The sequence below is a fragment of the Phytophthora sojae genome (genome assembly GCF_000149755.1).
Source record: "Phytophthora sojae unplaced genomic scaffold PHYSOscaffold_3, whole genome shotgun sequence".
NCBI lineage: Eukaryota > Oomycota > Peronosporomycetes > Peronosporales > Peronosporaceae > Phytophthora > Phytophthora sojae.
Window position 1 is genome coordinate 6,631,443 of NW_009258117.1, and position 18,009 is coordinate 6,649,451.

Sequence of the window (18,009 nt, forward strand, 5' to 3'; positions counted from 1 at the left end):
TTGTGTTGGGTGTCGGGAAGGTCATTGCAATCAATTGACGTGAGGCCAGAAGCTCGAGCTTGAGACCATGGGCCTGGTGCGCGTGCTGAAGGACAAGGCGCCGGTGCTGGTGCTCACCAGCCTCTGCGCGGGCGCGGCGTACGCGGTGTACTACGCGCACCACCAGCAGATCGCTGAGAAGAAGGTGCGTGTCATTGCCAGAGCATCCGTTCGTCCGGTGGTGCACCAGTGTCGATCTAAGTTTCCTTCTTGCTGCAGGTCATGCGCCAAGGGGTGATCAACGACATCAGACGCGACCGCCTCAGGCAGAGGGAGATGCAGCAGCAACAGCAACAGCAACAGCAGTAGGCGTAACGTGTCGGCAGCAAATGATGAACCAGTTGAGTTGAGTGTCGATAAACGCTGCACATTACTGGTGCTGAAGTCACTGCACGCCGCCTTCGCCCTGTATTGCAGCTTGGATGGCTGCTAACACACTTTCACACCGCTCGCGGTCAATGTAGTCGTACTTGAGCAGCATTTCGTCCGCCCAGTACCTCAAAAAGGCGTCCATCTCCTCTGTAGAAGCTTCCTCCTGCACAGCGGACTCTGTCGTTCCATCGGAGACTTCATCGGTGTTTGTTGAGAAGTTTTCGTGAAACACTTCCGTACTGCGTTGAACAAACAACTGCGACTCAGCTTCAAAGTCTGCAGGGATCTTGCACGCGTAGCAACATACCAGCAGCTCCAGTGGGTACTGCAACAGGCAGAAGACTTGAGCGGCACTGCAGGCGCGGAGCTGCGGTCGCGATAAAAATTGCCCTAGCTCAGTGAAGAACGGCTCCAGTTCCTGTGTACGGATGAAGTGCGCGAAATCTGACGAGGCTGACAACTCCACAAGCTCCAAGGTCGTCAACGTGCTGACAACTAACTCGGTTGCTTGGTCGATGCTCGCTGGGTTTTCACTTGTGTGATGGTCCACTGCGAGGTTAATAGCAGCAAAGACCAACTGCCAAATGGACGTCGAAACTTGACTCTTTCCGCATGGCGATTGACTGCGATATGGAGTCAACCCGAGCCGACGGAACAAAGCCACTTGAGAAGGCAGCAATGCAAGGAGCTGTTGTTCTTCCTGGCTTCGAACGATATTGGAAGAGACCCAGGTGCTCAGCCACGCTTCCAGAAGACTGCACGCATCGTCTTCAAACTGCAAGCGCAAGTACAGGTCCGTCACGTAGCTCGTAAACGTGCGCTCCCAACGCCTCATCGTAGCAGAAGGCTCCTCCAAGAATGACTGCGAGTAAACCAGCGCCCCTGATAACCAATGCGAAAAGGGAAGGAAGAGCTGGATTGGAGACTCCACGGCGACCGCTTTTGCTTCCGTCGCAGTCACCGAAAGAATCATCCGCAACGACCTCGCGGTTTTCTCATCGATAATGCGTTCTAAAGACGATCGAGCGTCATTCTCCTCATCAATGATCAGCCACGCACACTTCGACTTGTTCACCACACTCAGGATCGCGTCATACTGCCCGGTGGTAGTGGCTCCAGCACCCTTAAAAGTTTTACTGGGGGCAATGACGAGCAAGTTCAGCACTTTGTGTGCAATCGCCCGCAATCGATCGTAAATCTCGCCACCTGGATCCTCGTAGGCCCCAGCACTTCGGCTTGAACACGCAACCAGAGCTGTATTCAGAAGTGCGGCTATCCAGAAACCTTGTTGGAGAGCTTGTTGGGCTTCACTCTGTGTCAATTCCTCCAAGCACGCAAGCAATGCATTCACTCGCTGAGAGCCGCCAGACATGTCTGTCTTCAGAATGTACTCGAAGAAATAAGGGAACCAAACCACAGCAGCCTGGTCGCCAAAGAGCACCGGAGACCACGAAATGCCTCCACCATAAACACAGGCAGACATTGCCAGCAGTTTCAGCGCGTTCTCCTGATAAATGACGGATTTTGCGAGTCTTGCGTAGTCCTTCACTCGAGCGTCATCGTCGTCTTCGTACTCAATGTGGTTTGCACCTGTAGCTGAGAACTCCAATCCCCGCAGTGGTGAACTCAAGGTCGCCACCGCAGCTTCTGGCAGCAAAATCCTCGCATTCTTTTCGGCAGCTTTCGCGAGATGGTTAAACGCATCTGCCGATCGACACTTTACCATCGCCTTGGTCAGTAACGTCGTAAGCGCCTCGAGGTCTGGAAACGCAGCAGCCGACAGATACAGGTGCAGGGCCATCTCAACTCGAACCGCAGCCGGCAACGACGATGCTGATGAGCCGAAGGACTTTTGCTCTACGGCGCTGCTCGTCTTCCCAGCTTCTTTTACAAACACCCTCAAAGCGGCAATTAAATGAGAATCGAGCGGAGTCATGAGCAAGAGCCGCATACTATCAAAGTCGTCAGGGAACCATCGAATGAGTCTGGTACAAAGCACAGCTAATTCCATTCGTGACTCCCTCCCAGCGAAGGCTGCACCGTGCATCTCCACAAACGAAAACCACCTCTCCAGTTGCTGCCTCAATTCGCTCAGAGTTCCGACGACATCTTTGACTTGGCTCATCAGCTGACGTGTCTGCGCTAAATCGGCAAACTTGACAGCTCGAAGAAGACGTTGAAGGACATCGCTAGAGTGCGATACAAGTTGCTTGTCGGTTGTTTCAAGCGGTCCTGATATCGAGCTCTTCACACTCTCTGCTCCTTCTTTGAGTGCAGATACGACTTTGTACAGAAGCCCCTCCAGCGAAGGCGGGCAGTTGGTCCCATTCTGCAACACCTCTGCGGCGAACGTCAGCGCTTCACTTGTTTCCTTGTGCACGACATCATCTCTACCGTAACAGTCGAGAAGCTCCGAGACCATATCCAACTCAATCATAGCACGGATACCCCACTTGTTGGTTCTTGTCGGAGGCTCCTTCGTATGCGAGCTTTGGTAGGCATCCCATGCCCGACAGAAGCCCATCAACTGCACGAGATACAGCGGTGTAGGTTCGCTCTCTTTTAAGACGATGTTGACAGCATGTATGAGCCTCAAAAACTGCTGTTGGCCAGTCTTTTGTTGTGACCGGGAGTTGGACTTCATGGAAGTGACCAAGGCTGGAAAAAGTAAACTTCTTACGCCTCGCTGATGGGCCCCTTCTGTACCTCGCAAACTAGTATTTCCACGCAACAACTCCGCAATCAGACCAGCAATCCAATCGTCTCCGAAAGTTGCCATCATTACCGAAAACCCTCGACGAACTGTAGAACGATCACTCTCCTCGCCTATTAGCTGCAGTTTCATCGTACCTCCACTTGATATCGTCTCTCCACCACTCGCAACGACTCCATGCATGATGGCTAGACAGTAATTCTGCAAAGTTGCTGAGAAATGGTCACCATAACGCGTAACCATTCGTACCTTGCTCTCCATACCAACTAGGCATTGCTCAAGATTGAGCAACCAGTTAATTCCATCTTGATTCGAATCGTTCGGTGACATTTCCTCACAACTTTGTATCATGAACGCGTCCCAATCTTCAGAGTAACTATCAATCTGCTGGTGCCCGGGGGTTGACTGTGAAAAAATCTCATACAACGCGGAGAGAAGTTCCAACGGCGGTACTCCAGTCGATACATCCAGCTTGCCCGGTGAAAGTGGCGTTTTCAGTAGCGCGCTTAAATATGAGCGCAGGATATGCTTTGCAGATGATGCACCTGAACCGATAGGAACTGTCACTCGAGAAATGCCACCACTATCACGAATTTGCGAAGCACGCCATACGCGGGCAAATGCAGTAATGATACCAGACACGCCAATACGTAATGACCGAATCGCTTCCACCACAACTCGATATCCTGGAAAATAAGCAACGTATTTCTGCTTTGGCAACACGATACTAGAGAAAGCATCAGCCTTCGAGCAATGACGAATCACATCAGGCAATGTAACTTGCTTCTCGTTCGCCATGCTCCTGGCTTCTCGTTCCCAAACTTTCTTCCACATGACCTGAGCGGCACTAAATTCACCTGCAATTGAGCCAACGACACTCTGCACAATGCGTTCATAGCCTGAAATCGAGAGCGAAGGTTCTCTACCTTTCTCAACCTTGACTGAAATCTCGGCTCTCTTCCTCCTCCGACCTGGTATTTCACTCGACAACCCAGCGACAGGCAGCGAGTCCCAAAACGCCGACAGAGCCGCCATCGCTTCATTTGTCGCATAACTCTCTCCACTCTTCTCCAACGTCTTCGTGACTCGGTGTGTACACTCAACTAGGAAATCCCATCCTCCACTCTCGGACCTCAGCGACTCGGCAGTCGCTCCATCTCGACAAAACCCACACAACTTCTCCTCCTTCTCTGCTGTATCCACGTCCTTCCTGTCCCCAGGCCTCGTCCTCACTCTCTTGGACGAAGGCTCCTTGGAGCCACCGGTGGCTGTGGCCTCCCGGGCCTCCTCTAGTACCTTCTCGCAGACCTCTTTGATCCAGCTCTGCTCTGCCGTCTCCAGCGCCCTCTTCTCCACACGCTGCAGTGCAAAACCCAGCAGAAGCATCCGCAGCCTCAGCGGCAACAGCCTCCCACCAATAACGCGACGCAGGACGTCGAGCGTCTCCGTCGTCACCAAAATGTTCACAATTTCTGCTTCACTGAGCGTCAGCAGCCCGCACTGGGCCAATTTTTGGCCTAGAGACGCCACGCAGACTGCTCTGAAGTCCTCAGCATTGCCGCTTTGCTGTAGGATGCTGCGTTTCTTCCTCTTGCGAGGCGTTTGCGGCTGTTTCTCCACTTCCACGGCCACGAGGCAGAACTGCGTCAATACGTGGCGCTTGAGCACCGGGAAACGCTGCAGGTAGCGCCAATCTGGAGGCGGAGCGTACTGGAGCATGCACTCGCACAGAGGGTGGGCGGAAGAGGCGGCTAGGGCGGCTCCAGGCTCCGCGAAGAGCGCGCGCACGCCGCGGTCTAGAGCTGCCAGCGCCGCATCCATCGTGTCAAGATAACGGGAATGTTGCTGGAAGGTTGTACGAAAATGTTGCGGGAAGGTAACGTAGCAAGTTGAAGTGATTAGGAGTGATTGTCAAGTTGAAGGTGGGAAGGAGTGGTGGTCGATAGGCGTATCTTGTCTTGTGCTGCTTGGACTGCCACCTTCAACGTCGCGTCTGCTTCGTGTGCGGATAAACGCGCTGGACCGAATGAGCGCTGAGCGGTGAGAAGCTTTTCGCCCTGGTCACCCACAACGCATTCCTGCGCCTGGAGCTCAAGCGGACAGAGGATGAATCGGCAGGACGCAGACAACGAGACGGTGATGGCTCCCAGCGTCGCGCAGGGCCTCACCGTCGACCGGAGCTTGCTGTTAGCTGCCGCTGGGCGAGCGCCGTTCGATGTGGCGTACGTGCTGATGAAGCAACGAGCCGTGGTCCGAGGTGATGAAGGCAAGGATGGAGACGCGTCGTCGAGAGCAGCGCTCTCAGTCACGTGGTCGCTCCAGAACCAAGCAAACATCCGTGGCAAGTGGAACATCGTCTGAGGCTTCGCATCAAGAGCGATGACTACAGAGATCAACGTAAAGAGGAACGCCACGCGTGACGAAAATGAAAACATATCTAGATGTCTTAGCCTAAGCACGCGACAAATCTCATCTTAACCAACCCGTTTCTAGGCGCGCTGAGGCCGCACGCGCCGCTGCAACCGCTCAAAAACGGTATCGAGGTTGGCAGCGAAGCGGTCGCCCATCCCATCAAACTAAGAACAGCACTGTATGAGGTCTTGCTTCCCTTTCTTCTGTCTTCGTCTTCGACAAAGCGTAGCGCTCGATGCGTCGGGGTAGCTAGCAGCACGATGACCTCAGCGAGTCAGCCAGAAGCCGTGCTCACTTAATACTGGTAACCACTGTTGCCGTACGGGTTGCTGCCCATGCTGCTCTGACTGCTAGCGTACGGGTTCTGCTGCATGCCGCCCATGCCCATGTTCGGCTGCATTCCCATGCCCATGCCCATGTTGGGGTTCATGCCCATGCCGTACCCTGCCGAGGGGTCGTTGTAAGCGGTGGGGGCGATGGCAAGCATCGGCTGCATGCCACCCATGCCGTAGGCCGGGTCGAGCGTCTGCGCGTCCGTCTCGGGCTCCTGCGTCACCTGCGTGCGCTCGTCCAAGACCTTCACCTTGTCGCTCAGGTTCTTGACGAACTGGATCATGTAGGGCATGACGAAGTCAGTGTAGCCGTGGCGCCACGCGAGCTCCAGAGCAACATCAGGCTTGATCAGCTTGTAGCACGTGAACAGGGTGGCGCAGAAGCACTCCTTGTCGTGCACAGACACGAAGAATCGAAGGATGTCCTCGGCAAGCTCCGGGTCCTCGGAGTCGCTGGCGCAGTCGATGCAGTCCTTGTACATCTTGTCGGCCTTCGACAGCTTCACGGACTGCGGGTAGCGCTTGTTCTTACGGTACAGGTAGGCAGCAATACGGCGGAACTCAAGCAGCTCGTGCTTCTCGAGCTTCTGAGCCAGCGAGATCTGGTCAAAGTTCTCGTACGCGTCCACAGAGTCGCGGAGGGCCTGGTAGTCCTCGTCGTCGACCAGGATCTCGTTCAGCGCCTCGTTCACAGCCGACAGGTTCTCCTTCTGCACGTCCTTCAGGTACTCCACCACAAGCGGCAGGTTCTTCGACTTGCGCAGCTGGTGGACAACGCGAGCGTGGTCCAGGTTGGGGGTCAGCACTTGCAGGAGACGCGTCAGCTCAAGCGGGTGTTGCTCCAGGTAGAAGTTGATCGCCTTGTAGTGAATCTCTTGGTTGCGGACCTTCTGGATGCAGTCCAGGAAAAGGTCGTGCGAGAACGCCACGGGGTGGTCGACCATGGTACGGACAGCATTGTCGAACTGGCCGTCTTCCTTGTACAGGTACACGGCGTGGTCCCAGTGCAGGCCCTTCTCACAAGCACGCAGAATCTTCGACACGTTCATGCGCGAGTGGAAGATCTTGATGTGCTCCATGAGCTTCGACGGCAGGTACTTCGAGTACAGGATGGCCAGCTCCGTGAAGATACCGGCGTGAGCACCCTCCAGACCAAGACCCTGCTCCATCAGCTTCAGCAGCTCCGTGGAGTGGCCACGCTTCTCGTAGTGCAGAATCAGCTCCTCGAGGTGGTCCGGGTGCACGATAATGTGCAGACCACACAGACCAGCGAGACGGAACTCGTTCACATCAACACAGGCGTAGTTGACCTCCTTCCACGTGCCAACCGAGTTGGCCTTGGTAGCGGCGTCCACGGCCTCGCGGAACTTGCCCAGACGCACGTAGCAAATGGCGAGCTTAGCGTTGTTGTTGATGTTCTGGAACAACAGCTTTGCAGCGTTGTACATGCCTTCATCGTAGCAGCGCTCACCAATGTTCTGGATCTGCGCCACGTTCGGCGATGAGATGAACTCCTCAAGGTCTCCGTACTTCTCCGTCTTAGCGTAGGCGTAAATCAGCGACGTGTCAAGGTACTGCTCCTTCACCGTGTTGCGCGCCATCTTCAGGTACGGGATCAGCTCGTTGTAGTTGTCGATACGCTCAGCCGCGGCAATCACGTCAACGTACGAGCTGGCGTCGTTGGCCTTGATGAAAGCAGACAGCGAGTCGTGCACCTTGCCCTGGTCCAGCTGGGCCTTGGCCAGACGAGACCACACCTCCGACTCGTTGCAACGGTCGGCAAATTCGTAGGCACGCTCGTTGTCCTTGATGTAGTCGAGCAGCACACCGATAGCATCCACGTTGTGGTTCGTCTTCTTGTAGATGACGAAACCCTCCTCGTAGAGCTGGTACTGCTCACCCACAGCAATGCGAGCAATCTCGGGACCGTCGAAGTTGTCCAGACGGTTCACGTAGTCCATGACCTTCTCCTTGCCAGCCTTGATAGCCGTCAGAATCAGCAGGTTCTGCAGGTTCTTGTTCGTAGAGAAGTCCGTGCCCTGCAGCACGATGCGCTCTAGCAGCTCGATCAGCTCGTTCGGCAGCTCGGCGTTCATGAACGCACGCACGGTGGTCGACACCTCATCCGGGTTCGTCGTCTCAGGAAGAGCAGTCTGCACAACCTGGTCAATCAGAGCGCGACGGCTGGGAGACTCCGCCTCGCCTTCCTCCTGCTTCGTGAGCACCTTGCCCCACAGGTCGACGTCCTGACGCTCTACCAGGTAGCGGGCCAGGTCCTTGAACAGGCCGTTCTCCGTAGTCACGCGGATGAGGTCATCGTCGCACGCGCCACCGGCACGACGGTAAGCCAGGTAGGCCAGAGCCGGGTCCAGCTTCTCGCAGAACTTACCAACAACCTCCGAGTCGTAGAACTGGTTGTTGATCAGGAACTGCTGCGGGTCCTTGTTCAGGGTGATGTAGATCTTACCGATGGCGTTGTGCGTCGCCGTCTCGGTGTTACCCTGAGCAACGCGGGTCTCCAGCCACGGCTGCAGCAGACGAAGACGGTTGCGCTTCTCTACCTGCTCGCACAGGTCGTCCACAGGGCACTGCGCCACCTGGTTCAGCAGGTTCTTGATGTAGTCTTCGTTGCAGTCGAGGTCCAGCAGCTTGCCGATGACAACAGGAGCCTTCTGGGGGCTGACCTTCGTCACGTACACGTCGATGTACTTCATCAGGTTGTTCGAGTACAGGTACTGCGTCAGCTCCTCCACGAAGTCGTAGCGGTCGCACACGTGAATGAGCGGGCGCGGGTCCTGCAGCTTCGACTCCTTCAGGAATTCCTTCACCTTCACGGGGTCGTACACAGAGGAGTCGCGGCACACACGCTCCACCTCCTTGAACTGACCCATCTTCGTGGCAGCCTCAATGTACTTGAAGTGAAGGTCCGGGTCCTGCGAGAAGTTCACGATGGAGCCGAGGAAGAAGTACAGACCGTCGAACGATTTGAACTTTTCAAACACCTCCACCAGCTCCTTGCCGCCGAGCTGCTCGGCGTACTTGGTAGCCACCTGCACGACAATCTGCAGGTTCTGGCGCATGTTGTGCGCCATGAGGGCGTTGATCAGCTCCATCGAGATCTCGCTCGTCAGCGTACCGAAGAACGTCACGATAAACTCGTGGTTGATCGCCTGCGTGTTAACAATCACACGCTTCAGGTCCGCCAGCTCCGTGTAGTGCTCAAGGGCACGCTGGAACAGGCCAGCCTTCTCGCAAAGAGCAGCAATGCGCGGGCGGTCGTAGTGCGTGAACATGTTGTTCGACAGAATAGCATCCGCCACCTGCGGCGAGCCACCCAGCAGATTAATTTCCAGCAGGCGCGTCTGCAGGTAGCCCTCCTCAGGACGGTTGTTCTTCAGCGCCTCCAGCAGGAAGGCCGTCGTCTCCTGAATGCGGTTCACCTGCATGAAAATGTCGACCACAGCGTTGACGTCCACCAGAGGACCATTCTCCGCGACGGCCAGCTTCTGAGCAAAGTCCAGAGCACCCTGCGGGTTGGCGCGCACCAGGTTCTGCAGCATGAAGGTGTAGTCGCAGCGGTAGTTGGTCTGAACGGCGTACGCCACGATCTTGTCGAACTCGCCGCGCTGCACGAAGCAGTTGATCACCTTCTCGGGCACCTCAGCACGCAGGTACACCGACAGAGCCATCGTGGTGTCGGACTGAGCAACCAGGTCACCGAGCTCCTCCGAGCACTCGAGCTTGTCCTCAGACAGCCACTTCTGCAGCAGCTGGCCACGGCCCTGCATCAGCACGGGGCGGGCGAGCTCAATGGACTCCATCTTGTTCAGCGTGCCCTTCTCAAGCAGGACACTGAAGTACTGCAGGATCGGCTGCGGCTGACCAGGCTGGGCAGGCATCTGCTGGAAGCGCTGGATCGTCTGGGGCGTGCGGAGCGCACCCTGAGGCGACGCGGCCGCAAGGCGAGCAGCGCCCTGAATGTCATTAACGCTAACGAGACGGTTGAACTCCGTGAAGTAAAGCTCCTCGGCGCCCGGCAGGTCCAGACGCGTAGCCAGAGCCAGAGCCATCTGCGAGTCGCGCAGCGTGTTCACCACGTACGGCACGAGCTTGGTCTTGTTGATGGCGAAGTGCAGGAGCTGGCCGCGGCGCGTGATGCCAAGCATGCCCTTGGACTTGGACTCGAGGCAGGTCACGAACGTCGTGTCCTGGGACACGCGCGCGCGGTACACGGGCTTGCCCGAGTGCGTGTCGAACAGGAAGAGGTATCCCATCTTGGTGATCATGTAGACGATGTCGTCGCCGGGGCTCACGAGCATCGACACGGGGAAATCCGCCTGTGCGTCGGCGGCGAACGGGATCTGCGCCGGCGGGAGGCGGAAGACGCCGCCGGGGGCGTCGCGGTCGCGTCCCACCTCCATGATGAAGAGCTGCATGGGCTGGCCATCGCCCTTGGTGCCGGCGAACACGAGCACCTGCGCGTCGTCTGTCCGTCCGGGCGGCTTCATCTGCGCGAAGGCGCCGGCGTGGCCCTGCAGCACCTGGCTCACCTTCTTGTCCATCGAGTAGAGCTGCATGTTGCCGACGATGCGGCCTCCGTCGCCCTGCGAGATGCCCACGAGCAGCATCCACTGGTTGTCGGCCGACGCCTCGTAGCTGATAATCTGCGTGCCGGCGCCCAGGTTGGCGTGGCGGTCAAAGATCTTGGCCGGGGGCGAGTCGCCCTCGATGCTCCAGTGGAAGACGGCTGAGGCCGTGACGAGCGCGATCGTGTTGACCGAGATCCAGCGCCAGAAGACCACGGCCTCGTTCATCAGGTGGCTCTTCATCTTGGCGCGCAGCTCCATGTTGAAGATCTGCAGCTGGTTCTCGGCGCGCAGGGCGATGACCTTGCTCACGGGGTTCATGATGGCCGCCTCGGCGTTGATGGGGCGGCGCTGCACCGTGTTGCCCGCCGCCAGGTCCACGATCACCACGCTGGCCTGGCCGTTCACCTGCTCGCACACGCACACGAACTTGTCCGACTCCATGGTCGTCGTGCCGAACTTGACGTAGTCCAGGTTCACGCCCAGGGTGCTCAGCTGCAGCAGCAGTAGTAGCAGCAGTATACAGGGTTAGTTACCTGCGTTTCCTAGTATTTCGCCTCGTTGATCTGGTGGACTGGAGGATCGCAGTATCCAACATTGGAGGGGGGAAGTTATATGCCACGTACGTTGAGCACTTCCCCGAAGGTAATGGGGAGATCTTGCGCCATGTTTGTTGCCTCTCTCTACGTCCGCGCGCTGTGCCTCTGCTTATGAATGGTGTGGTCTGTGTCTGCTGTGTCTTGTCGGACTGGCGGAGGGGGAAGGCCGCTCGGTTGCGCGCTCTCTCACTCGGCTCGGATCCTTTCCGTTTCACGACTGCGGCCGCCTGCTTCGCCCCTTCAAAAGGGGGCGAGTTTTTTTCGCCCAAATCTTACGCTTCAAGCGCGCTTAAAAGCTGTAGTAGCCGATCATAACATCACATGTTTATGTTAGTACTATTATCAGCTATACTACTATTGATAAAAGTGATAACAATACTAATATATTTCAGACGCCTCCGCGCTTTTGTCGGATTCGCAGATGCTTGTTTTTCATTTTCCAACACACCGCTGGTGTAAGAGAGAAAACTGACACCAGCAGAAGTCGTGTGAATCACGATTCCTTTTGCTGAGCGCGACATCTGTGGAGGCCTACATATTGTGAATTCCGGCCAAATTTGCCGAATCGGGTCGGTTTTGCCCCTGTCCAACCGACCCATACAAACATCAAGTCATTTGCCGAATCGCCGGCCAACAAACATATGGTTCTGTGCCCGCATGTCAAGCCCAATCCGTACTTAGTAGGGAGTCAAGGGGGCATAGCCGGGCGACCATAGTCAACCCAAGTGCTTTGGCGATTCGCCGGCGGTTTGCCACGGTCGATTCAATCCGCCCCGCTCGGAAAATTAGAGTAGAACTCACAATACTACTACAACTACTACTGTACACGCTACACGCTACATGCTTACCGTAATCCTTAGTGCTTACTGACGTTCAGTCATTACTGACAAGTCCTTCAGCCAATAACATAGCTCTAAAAACCGTGGGACCGCAATTAATGTGCCTACTGGCAGGTTCAGTTCTCCTTCATTTTTTATTCTATGACTCGCGGCGATGCCGCAGCATCAAGGGGGACCCCGTATTACGGGGGCGGTAGAAAGAAGGCCAAGCACACTTGCAGCAGCATCTCGAATCAGCACAAGCTAGAAGTTGCTTAGCACCTTATCAGCTGCAAGGACGTGAAAAAGGCGCTGTGTCCTGTCTATCCAAGTCTGAGCGGTGATGCCAAGGAGCAGCGGCTCAAACTACTCTACGAGTGGCGAATCCATGTAACACTACATGTATATGAGGAGCGCTGCAAAACTCCGGCTGTTGCTGTGATGAAGTATGTGAGGGAGCCCGGTGTTGCTACCATCCTTCCTCGCGAGGCAGAGGCTGCTATTGTGGAGTGGGTCAATTTGCTGCGTGAAGAAGGAGTTCCAGTCAGCGCTACGATGCTGCGTCTAAAAGGAGCTGAGGTTGCAAATGTTTTTAGGTATCGAAGCGTTTGAGGGCTCGTGGTACCAGCGCAACGGGTTTTTACGTCGGCACCGTCTCCGTATTAGCGCGCGGACACGTCAGGGGCAAGTCACCCCAGCCGCAGCAAACGAGTCCGCAGCAACTTTGGTATTGAAGTCCAGCAAAAAAATGCTGGAACTTCACGTTCAAAAAGTTTTTAACGCCGACCTAACAGATAAATTGCCTCTCTATATTTTTTTAAATTGCACTCACACTAATAATTGCTGTTGTATTTTACAAGAGTATTTGTTTAGTAGGTCATCTTGTAGCTGCATCAGGCTAGGCTCGGGGCCTCGCGCGCACGAATCAGTGCTAAAATGTGCGCTTTCCGAAAGCCGTTCTTGATTGTTGACGCCGAAACATTCGCCCAGCTTAAGCATACCTATTGGTACACGGTAGTTTGGGAGGGGGCTTCAATTTTATTGCGTGAGTAGGCCCTGTGTGCTCCCGGAGTCGCTGCCGTAGGGTATTCACCCGTTCACTGCGTAGATAGGGGTTGAATAGCCTGTTCCAGGTGATATCCGCCCGCTGGCAAGTCGACGTACACGACGAAGGAACTCGAAGTAGATGCACGTCGAAAGATACAGCGTATACCTTACCAACCAGGGTCCACGGGCCCGAAAAGCCGTCAATTAGCAGGATTGCCGGTTGCCATGGCGGTTGTCGGGTGCCAAACATGGCTTTAAGCCACACTAGATGGATATGTCCGTTCCACCAGGCTGTAAGATTAGCGTAGAGCTCGATATCATGGTCAGCCGTGATCGGCTGCGCTTCGTCCCACACTTAGATACCAAACCCACGACGCTTTTCGCAGTTTGCCAGTTCCCCACCCTCCACAGTTGACCGCTTGGATTTTAGCACCACATACGGCGGGTAGTATCCCCCGTCGGAGTCTCCTAAGAGCAGAGCAGTCGCGCGCTCTCTATCGTTCCTCCATGCCACGCCCACACAGTTTTGAACCACGAGAATTTATTGTACCCTTTAACAGATACTCAAAAGTCTTCGAGCACAGTCAGCACTTGTAGCGGCCGTTTGAGGGCCGTTCTTAACAGCGGTAGAATTGTAGTATTTGTAGTACCGTACTATGAGATTGTGTAATAAGGACACTGTTAGCGAGCGTGAGCTGCGATTGATAGGCAGTTTTGTTAGCAATATTTCATCGGACGACGAGCTCAGCTTCTCCGACGCAGAATCTGACAGCGAAGATGCTGACATTTCACTTTAATAAACACACATTTCACGCCACATATTTCTTGCACACCTCTCATAAATTCACTGTACAGGTAACTTTTAGGAAGATGGATAGACCCACTTCAAATCATGAAACTGGCTGTCAGTAAGTACTTCATTTGTCTCCTTATTACCCTCTCCTCATATTTGCCGTGATGGTACTGGTACTATCAAATACGACTTGTCTACATTTCTGTTGTATTCTTTTTTGGGTACCAAATTGCCTACAAGGTATCCGTACGCTGTGCTAATAAGTGCTAATAAGTAAATTAACACAGCGTATCAAGATTTACCCACCAGACGCTTACAATATCAAGCCTCAAACGAAAAAAATGTACGATTAGACTAGCCGATCTGCCGGTCAAATAGTTCTCGGCCGGCTGCATAAAGCTTGTAGAGTTCGTTTTACTCCGCAATTTGCCAATACCTACACAGTGGTAACCGCCTATTGTTGAATAGATGGAGATAATAGGTGCTGCATGTTTGCCAAACGTCTAGATTTTTTATTATAAAGTCCCTAGAACACGCAGAGAGCAGTTGCTGTATGGAATTTCCAGCAAAACAAAGCAGCCACTAAGCAGATTGACGATGATGCGACCATTTCAAATACAGCGATGATGAGCATGCAAAGGCCAAATGATATACTCAACACAGTGTGGATATGGCGTAAACCAATATTGAGCAGGAGGGCAGAGATTCAAAGCATGACGACTTTTAACGCCTGTGGCACAGGCAAATCCGGTTCACCACAAGAGACGAAATCTGTCTACTACAGCCTTAGATTATCAGCGATACTATCAGTGATATCAATTTTATTAACCTTCCGAGGAATAGTAATAGTATCATTGATGGTGGTTAAATGTTATTAGTGTCAGAATCACTAATGCCCAAAATTTCCCCTATAGTACTATCATACGAGTCGTTTGTATGGAACTATACGAACCGTGCGACGTCCGCCACGCGTGCGTTTTCGACGTGCTGGTGTCTAACAGAATACATAGAGCGCGATGGACATACCGCAGCTGCATGCACTGGTAGTGCTTCTCCTGCCATGCGATGCGTAGCGAGTCCTGAAACCCTGAAACCGATCTTGTGTTGAAGCTGTTCAAGCGCGCTTAAAACCGCCCGTAGCCTTGCCACGTATGTATGTCATGTTGCAGGTTGCAGAGTTGACCAGCGAATCGCGCTCGGCTGAGGCAGTAGTAAGTTTTAGTGCGAGTGTGTATGTATTCTTTTTGGTCGTGTTGGATGGAAGTACACTATTGGAAGTGGAGTGAATTGGTGAACGCTATTTACGTTGAGACCTGCTGATCGGCGAGCGGATCCTTTCGACCTGCAACTTCAGAAATCGCGCGTTCTACGCAGCGAACTCCGCCGACGTGGTGAGGGTGAGTCCTTCAGCGGCCATATCGCGCAAGAACTCCTACAGCAACGGACGAAGAGAGAGCGAGATACAACATTTATGAGCGTCAGTTAAATAGCTCCCCGGATCAGCAAAAGCAGACGTCATTCGTTACCTCGCCGGCCTTTTCAAAGCCCGGAACGGGGGACGCGCAGTCCGTCAGGATCACCAAGTCCTGGCGCCGCTCCTCGGGCCAGGCGGCCACCAGGTCGCGCACCGTGCAGTTGACGCAGTGCGAGATGGCCTCGCCGCAGACGATGACCTTGTCGGCGAGCTTGAGGGAGTCCACCAGCGCTTGGTTCAAGCTGCAGCAAGCCAACAGTCAAAGCAACACGTCAGCCTCAGCTCCGTACAACCTCACGACCCATCTTATGCTATGCTTTGGTGTATCGTCGATACAATCGGCGCGGTAATGCACTGAACGAACCTTGTCGCCGGATCGTACGGCAGCTCGAACTCGGCCTTGAGCGCCGAGTAGTGCTCCGTGAACGAGTTGCTGCCCTTCATGACGTACTGCACGGGCTTGAGAGAGAGCTTGGTCCACTCCACCGCCGCGGCGTGCACATTGGGCACGATGTTGTGTCCGGGCGAGCCGATGAGGCAGTGCTCGGGCCAGATGCAGAGCGTGAACTTGCCGCTGGCCTCCAGCGCCGTCGTGTACGCCAGCACGTAGCTCTTGAGACTCGGGTCGCGCGGCCGCCAGACGCCGGCGGCCACGTCCTTGGCCGTGATGAGCGTGAAGGGCTCGGGCGACTGTCCCTCCGCGTTCTCCCAGAAGACGCCGTGCGCGATGTGGTAGCGCTGGTGCGAGTCCAGCGTGAGCACGAGCTGGCTCAGCAGCCGCGCGTGCTTGGAGATGAACGCCGCGATGCGCGCCGCGTCCTCGTTGGCCGTGGGGATCGCCAGTGAGCCGCCCGGGTGGAAGTCGACCTGCTGGTCGATCACCAGCAGGCACAACCCGCCGGAGGGGATTGCGCCGGCCGCCTGCGCTGCTTGTGCCTCTCGGGTCATGCTCGATTTGCCGTAGTGTCGACACGGAGTGGCGATACCCGGAATGTAGCCCTGATCAATGATCAAAACGCGCGTACAATAGGTCGATGTACGACAAAAGCGGGAGTTTTCTATAGTTTAGCGGTGCCAAAAGCGGAGGACGACTGTAAGTGCAGCATGACGTGCTGCGCGACGTACCGCAGCATGAGCACTTCAACGGCACGCAGCAGCACTCGCCGGACAGTGAGCCCTCTTCGAAGCATCATGAGAAATACGATCACGTAGCCTAGCACTTGGATCTTGCGCTTCACGGTCCAAGAGGTTGGAGGAATGGCGGCCGCGACCTCGTGCACCTTGGGGAAGATCTCGGGCGCCAGCAGAGGCCACTTCAACGTGCCGTCCTGCACGCTCTGCGCGAACCGCACCACCTCTGGGATGTACGCTCTCCACGAGCGCTTACGCGGAGCCAGCGTGTAGTTTACAACGGGCAACGGTACGCGCGAAATAATGTCCGGCTGGATGCGACGGATCCGTTGAAAATCCGTCATGGAAGCGCTGCCGAGCGTGAAGATGTCTGGTGAGATAGGGTGGACAGACGTGATAGCAAGTTAGAGCCCAGAACGAAGCCAAGCAGGGGCAATGGTTGCGTCAAACGAACCTAATTCAGTCTCCTGCCTTGCCTTGGCCAGCGCCTCACGGAACGCCGTACAGCACCCTGCAAGCAGTACGCTATCCACGAAACAAGTACGGTTAATTTTCATCAACAGAACTATTCTGCTGGCAACGAAGCGCGCACATGATGGAGTCGCTGCAGATCCAGGCGTTGCTCTTTACGTCAAGTGGCAATCTCGGCAATGGTGTTGACCCAATCATCCGCTTCAATGCCAACCGCAGCATCAATTGGTACGCCCTGGAAAATTGCAGTCACTTGCGTTAGATCCTCTCGATAAATAGCCGCTTAGGAGTCCGCGTCACTGTACCTTGCAATATCATACTTGCAGCCGATCAACTGGCGAGCGCAACGCAGGAACAGCTGCAGCTCTGACTCAGGCATCGGCACGCGCAGCACCTGCAAGAGTAAACACCCAGCAGCAGTTAGATACGCACAGCTTCCACTCGATCTTTCTTCCTCCAGAACGCACCACAGGCTGCCGCTGAGGCAAAAGGAGCCGTTCGAGCGGCATCAACTTGGCAGATGGCATCCCAACATGAAGCACAGTGCTCTCGTCCAGCACGACCACCTGCCCGTACCGATATCACAGCAAACGCATAAGTTTTCGCTCTACCCAACAACTCACTCTCTGCTCCAGCTCACCACGTGGTCGTACGCGTTCTCAGTCAGATACCTCCCCACCGAGTAGACCAGGCCGCTCGTAGTGATGAAGATCAGGTCGCCTAAAGCAGCACGCATTAGCACAATAATTAGACTTCCACAAAAAAGAATAAAATGATATGTCCACATTGCAATGCCAATGCCAATGCCGCACCTGGCTTGACGAGCTTGGCCGCCTCCCGCGCCGCATCCTGCGCCTCCTTGGGCGATCTGCGTCGGCCGTCACCTGGTCAGCATTCCTCTCCACTCTCTCAATAATCAGCACCCACACACCCGCCCCCTCACCGCTGGAACTCGTGCTCGTTGAACTGCAGACTGTTGGGCGCCAGCACCTGCGCCGCCGACGCGGCCAGCGCGCCCAGCTTCCCCTTCATGATCCGATCGATCCGCGGGCAGTACCGTAAGTAACGTGTGCGTCGACGCTTTGCGTACCGTATAATCGGTACCCACCGTACCAATTAATTGGTACACAGTGGTCAGCATCAGTAAACCGGCTCCCCAACCCCGAGCGCAGCGGACAGGCAGAAGGCAGCAACGGAACCAGACCCTGCGCAGTCTTCCGCC

General features: G+C 55.2%; 6 protein-coding genes across 6 annotated transcripts; 1 reads left to right on the forward strand and 5 right to left on the reverse strand.

Moving 5' to 3' along the window:
* Positions 1-424: 424 nt before the first annotated feature.
* PHYSODRAFT_496987 (hypothetical protein) lies at positions 425-3,193 on the reverse strand (the record flags this gene model as incomplete). The annotated part of the gene is made up of 3 exons (XM_009525806.1): positions 425-586; positions 644-1,350; positions 1,549-3,193. The coding sequence occupies 3 exons, from the start codon at positions 3,191-3,193 to the stop codon at positions 425-427; spliced, it is 2,514 nt and encodes an 837-aa protein (XP_009524101.1).
* Positions 3,194-4,254: 1,061 nt separating this feature from the next.
* On the reverse strand, positions 4,255-4,945 carry PHYSODRAFT_256300 (hypothetical protein; the record flags this gene model as incomplete). Its single annotated transcript, XM_009525807.1, has 1 exon — positions 4,255-4,945. A coding segment is annotated over one exon (691 nt), but the record flags the coding sequence as incomplete, so codon positions are not given.
* Positions 4,946-5,741: 796 nt separating this feature from the next.
* PHYSODRAFT_350735 (hypothetical protein) lies at positions 5,742-11,122 on the reverse strand (the record flags this gene model as incomplete). The annotated part of the gene is made up of 2 exons (XM_009525808.1): positions 5,742-10,949; positions 11,081-11,122. The coding sequence occupies 2 exons, from the start codon at positions 11,120-11,122 to the stop codon at positions 5,832-5,834; spliced, it is 5,160 nt and encodes a 1,719-aa protein (XP_009524103.1). The 3' UTR covers positions 5,742-5,831.
* Positions 11,123-12,046: 924 nt separating this feature from the next.
* On the forward strand, positions 12,047-14,438 carry PHYSODRAFT_313611 (hypothetical protein; the record flags this gene model as incomplete). The annotated part of the gene is made up of 5 exons (XM_009525809.1): positions 12,047-12,085; positions 12,151-12,317; positions 12,538-12,643; positions 13,593-13,676; positions 14,424-14,438. The coding sequence occupies 5 exons, from the start codon at positions 12,047-12,049 to the stop codon at positions 14,436-14,438; spliced, it is 411 nt and encodes a 136-aa protein (XP_009524104.1).
* Positions 14,439-15,077: 639 nt separating this feature from the next.
* PHYSODRAFT_557458 (hypothetical protein) lies at positions 15,078-16,138 on the reverse strand (the record flags this gene model as incomplete). Its single annotated transcript, XM_009525810.1, has 3 exons — positions 15,550-16,138; positions 15,238-15,427; positions 15,078-15,143 (listed from the first exon to the last, which is right to left on the reverse strand). Exons 1-3 carry the CDS (start codon positions 16,131-16,133, stop codon positions 15,078-15,080), a joined length of 840 nt encoding a protein of 279 aa, XP_009524105.1. The 5' UTR covers positions 16,134-16,138.
* A 105-nt stretch (positions 16,139-16,243) lies between these two features.
* PHYSODRAFT_492537 (hypothetical protein) lies at positions 16,244-17,819 on the reverse strand (the record flags this gene model as incomplete). Its single annotated transcript, XM_009525811.1, has 8 exons — positions 16,244-16,686; positions 16,771-16,841; positions 16,909-17,022; positions 17,093-17,181; positions 17,255-17,353; positions 17,428-17,507; positions 17,600-17,655; positions 17,731-17,819. The coding sequence occupies 8 exons, from the start codon at positions 17,817-17,819 to the stop codon at positions 16,244-16,246; spliced, it is 1,041 nt and encodes a 346-aa protein (XP_009524106.1).
* Between the last annotated feature and the right edge of the window lie 190 nt (positions 17,820-18,009).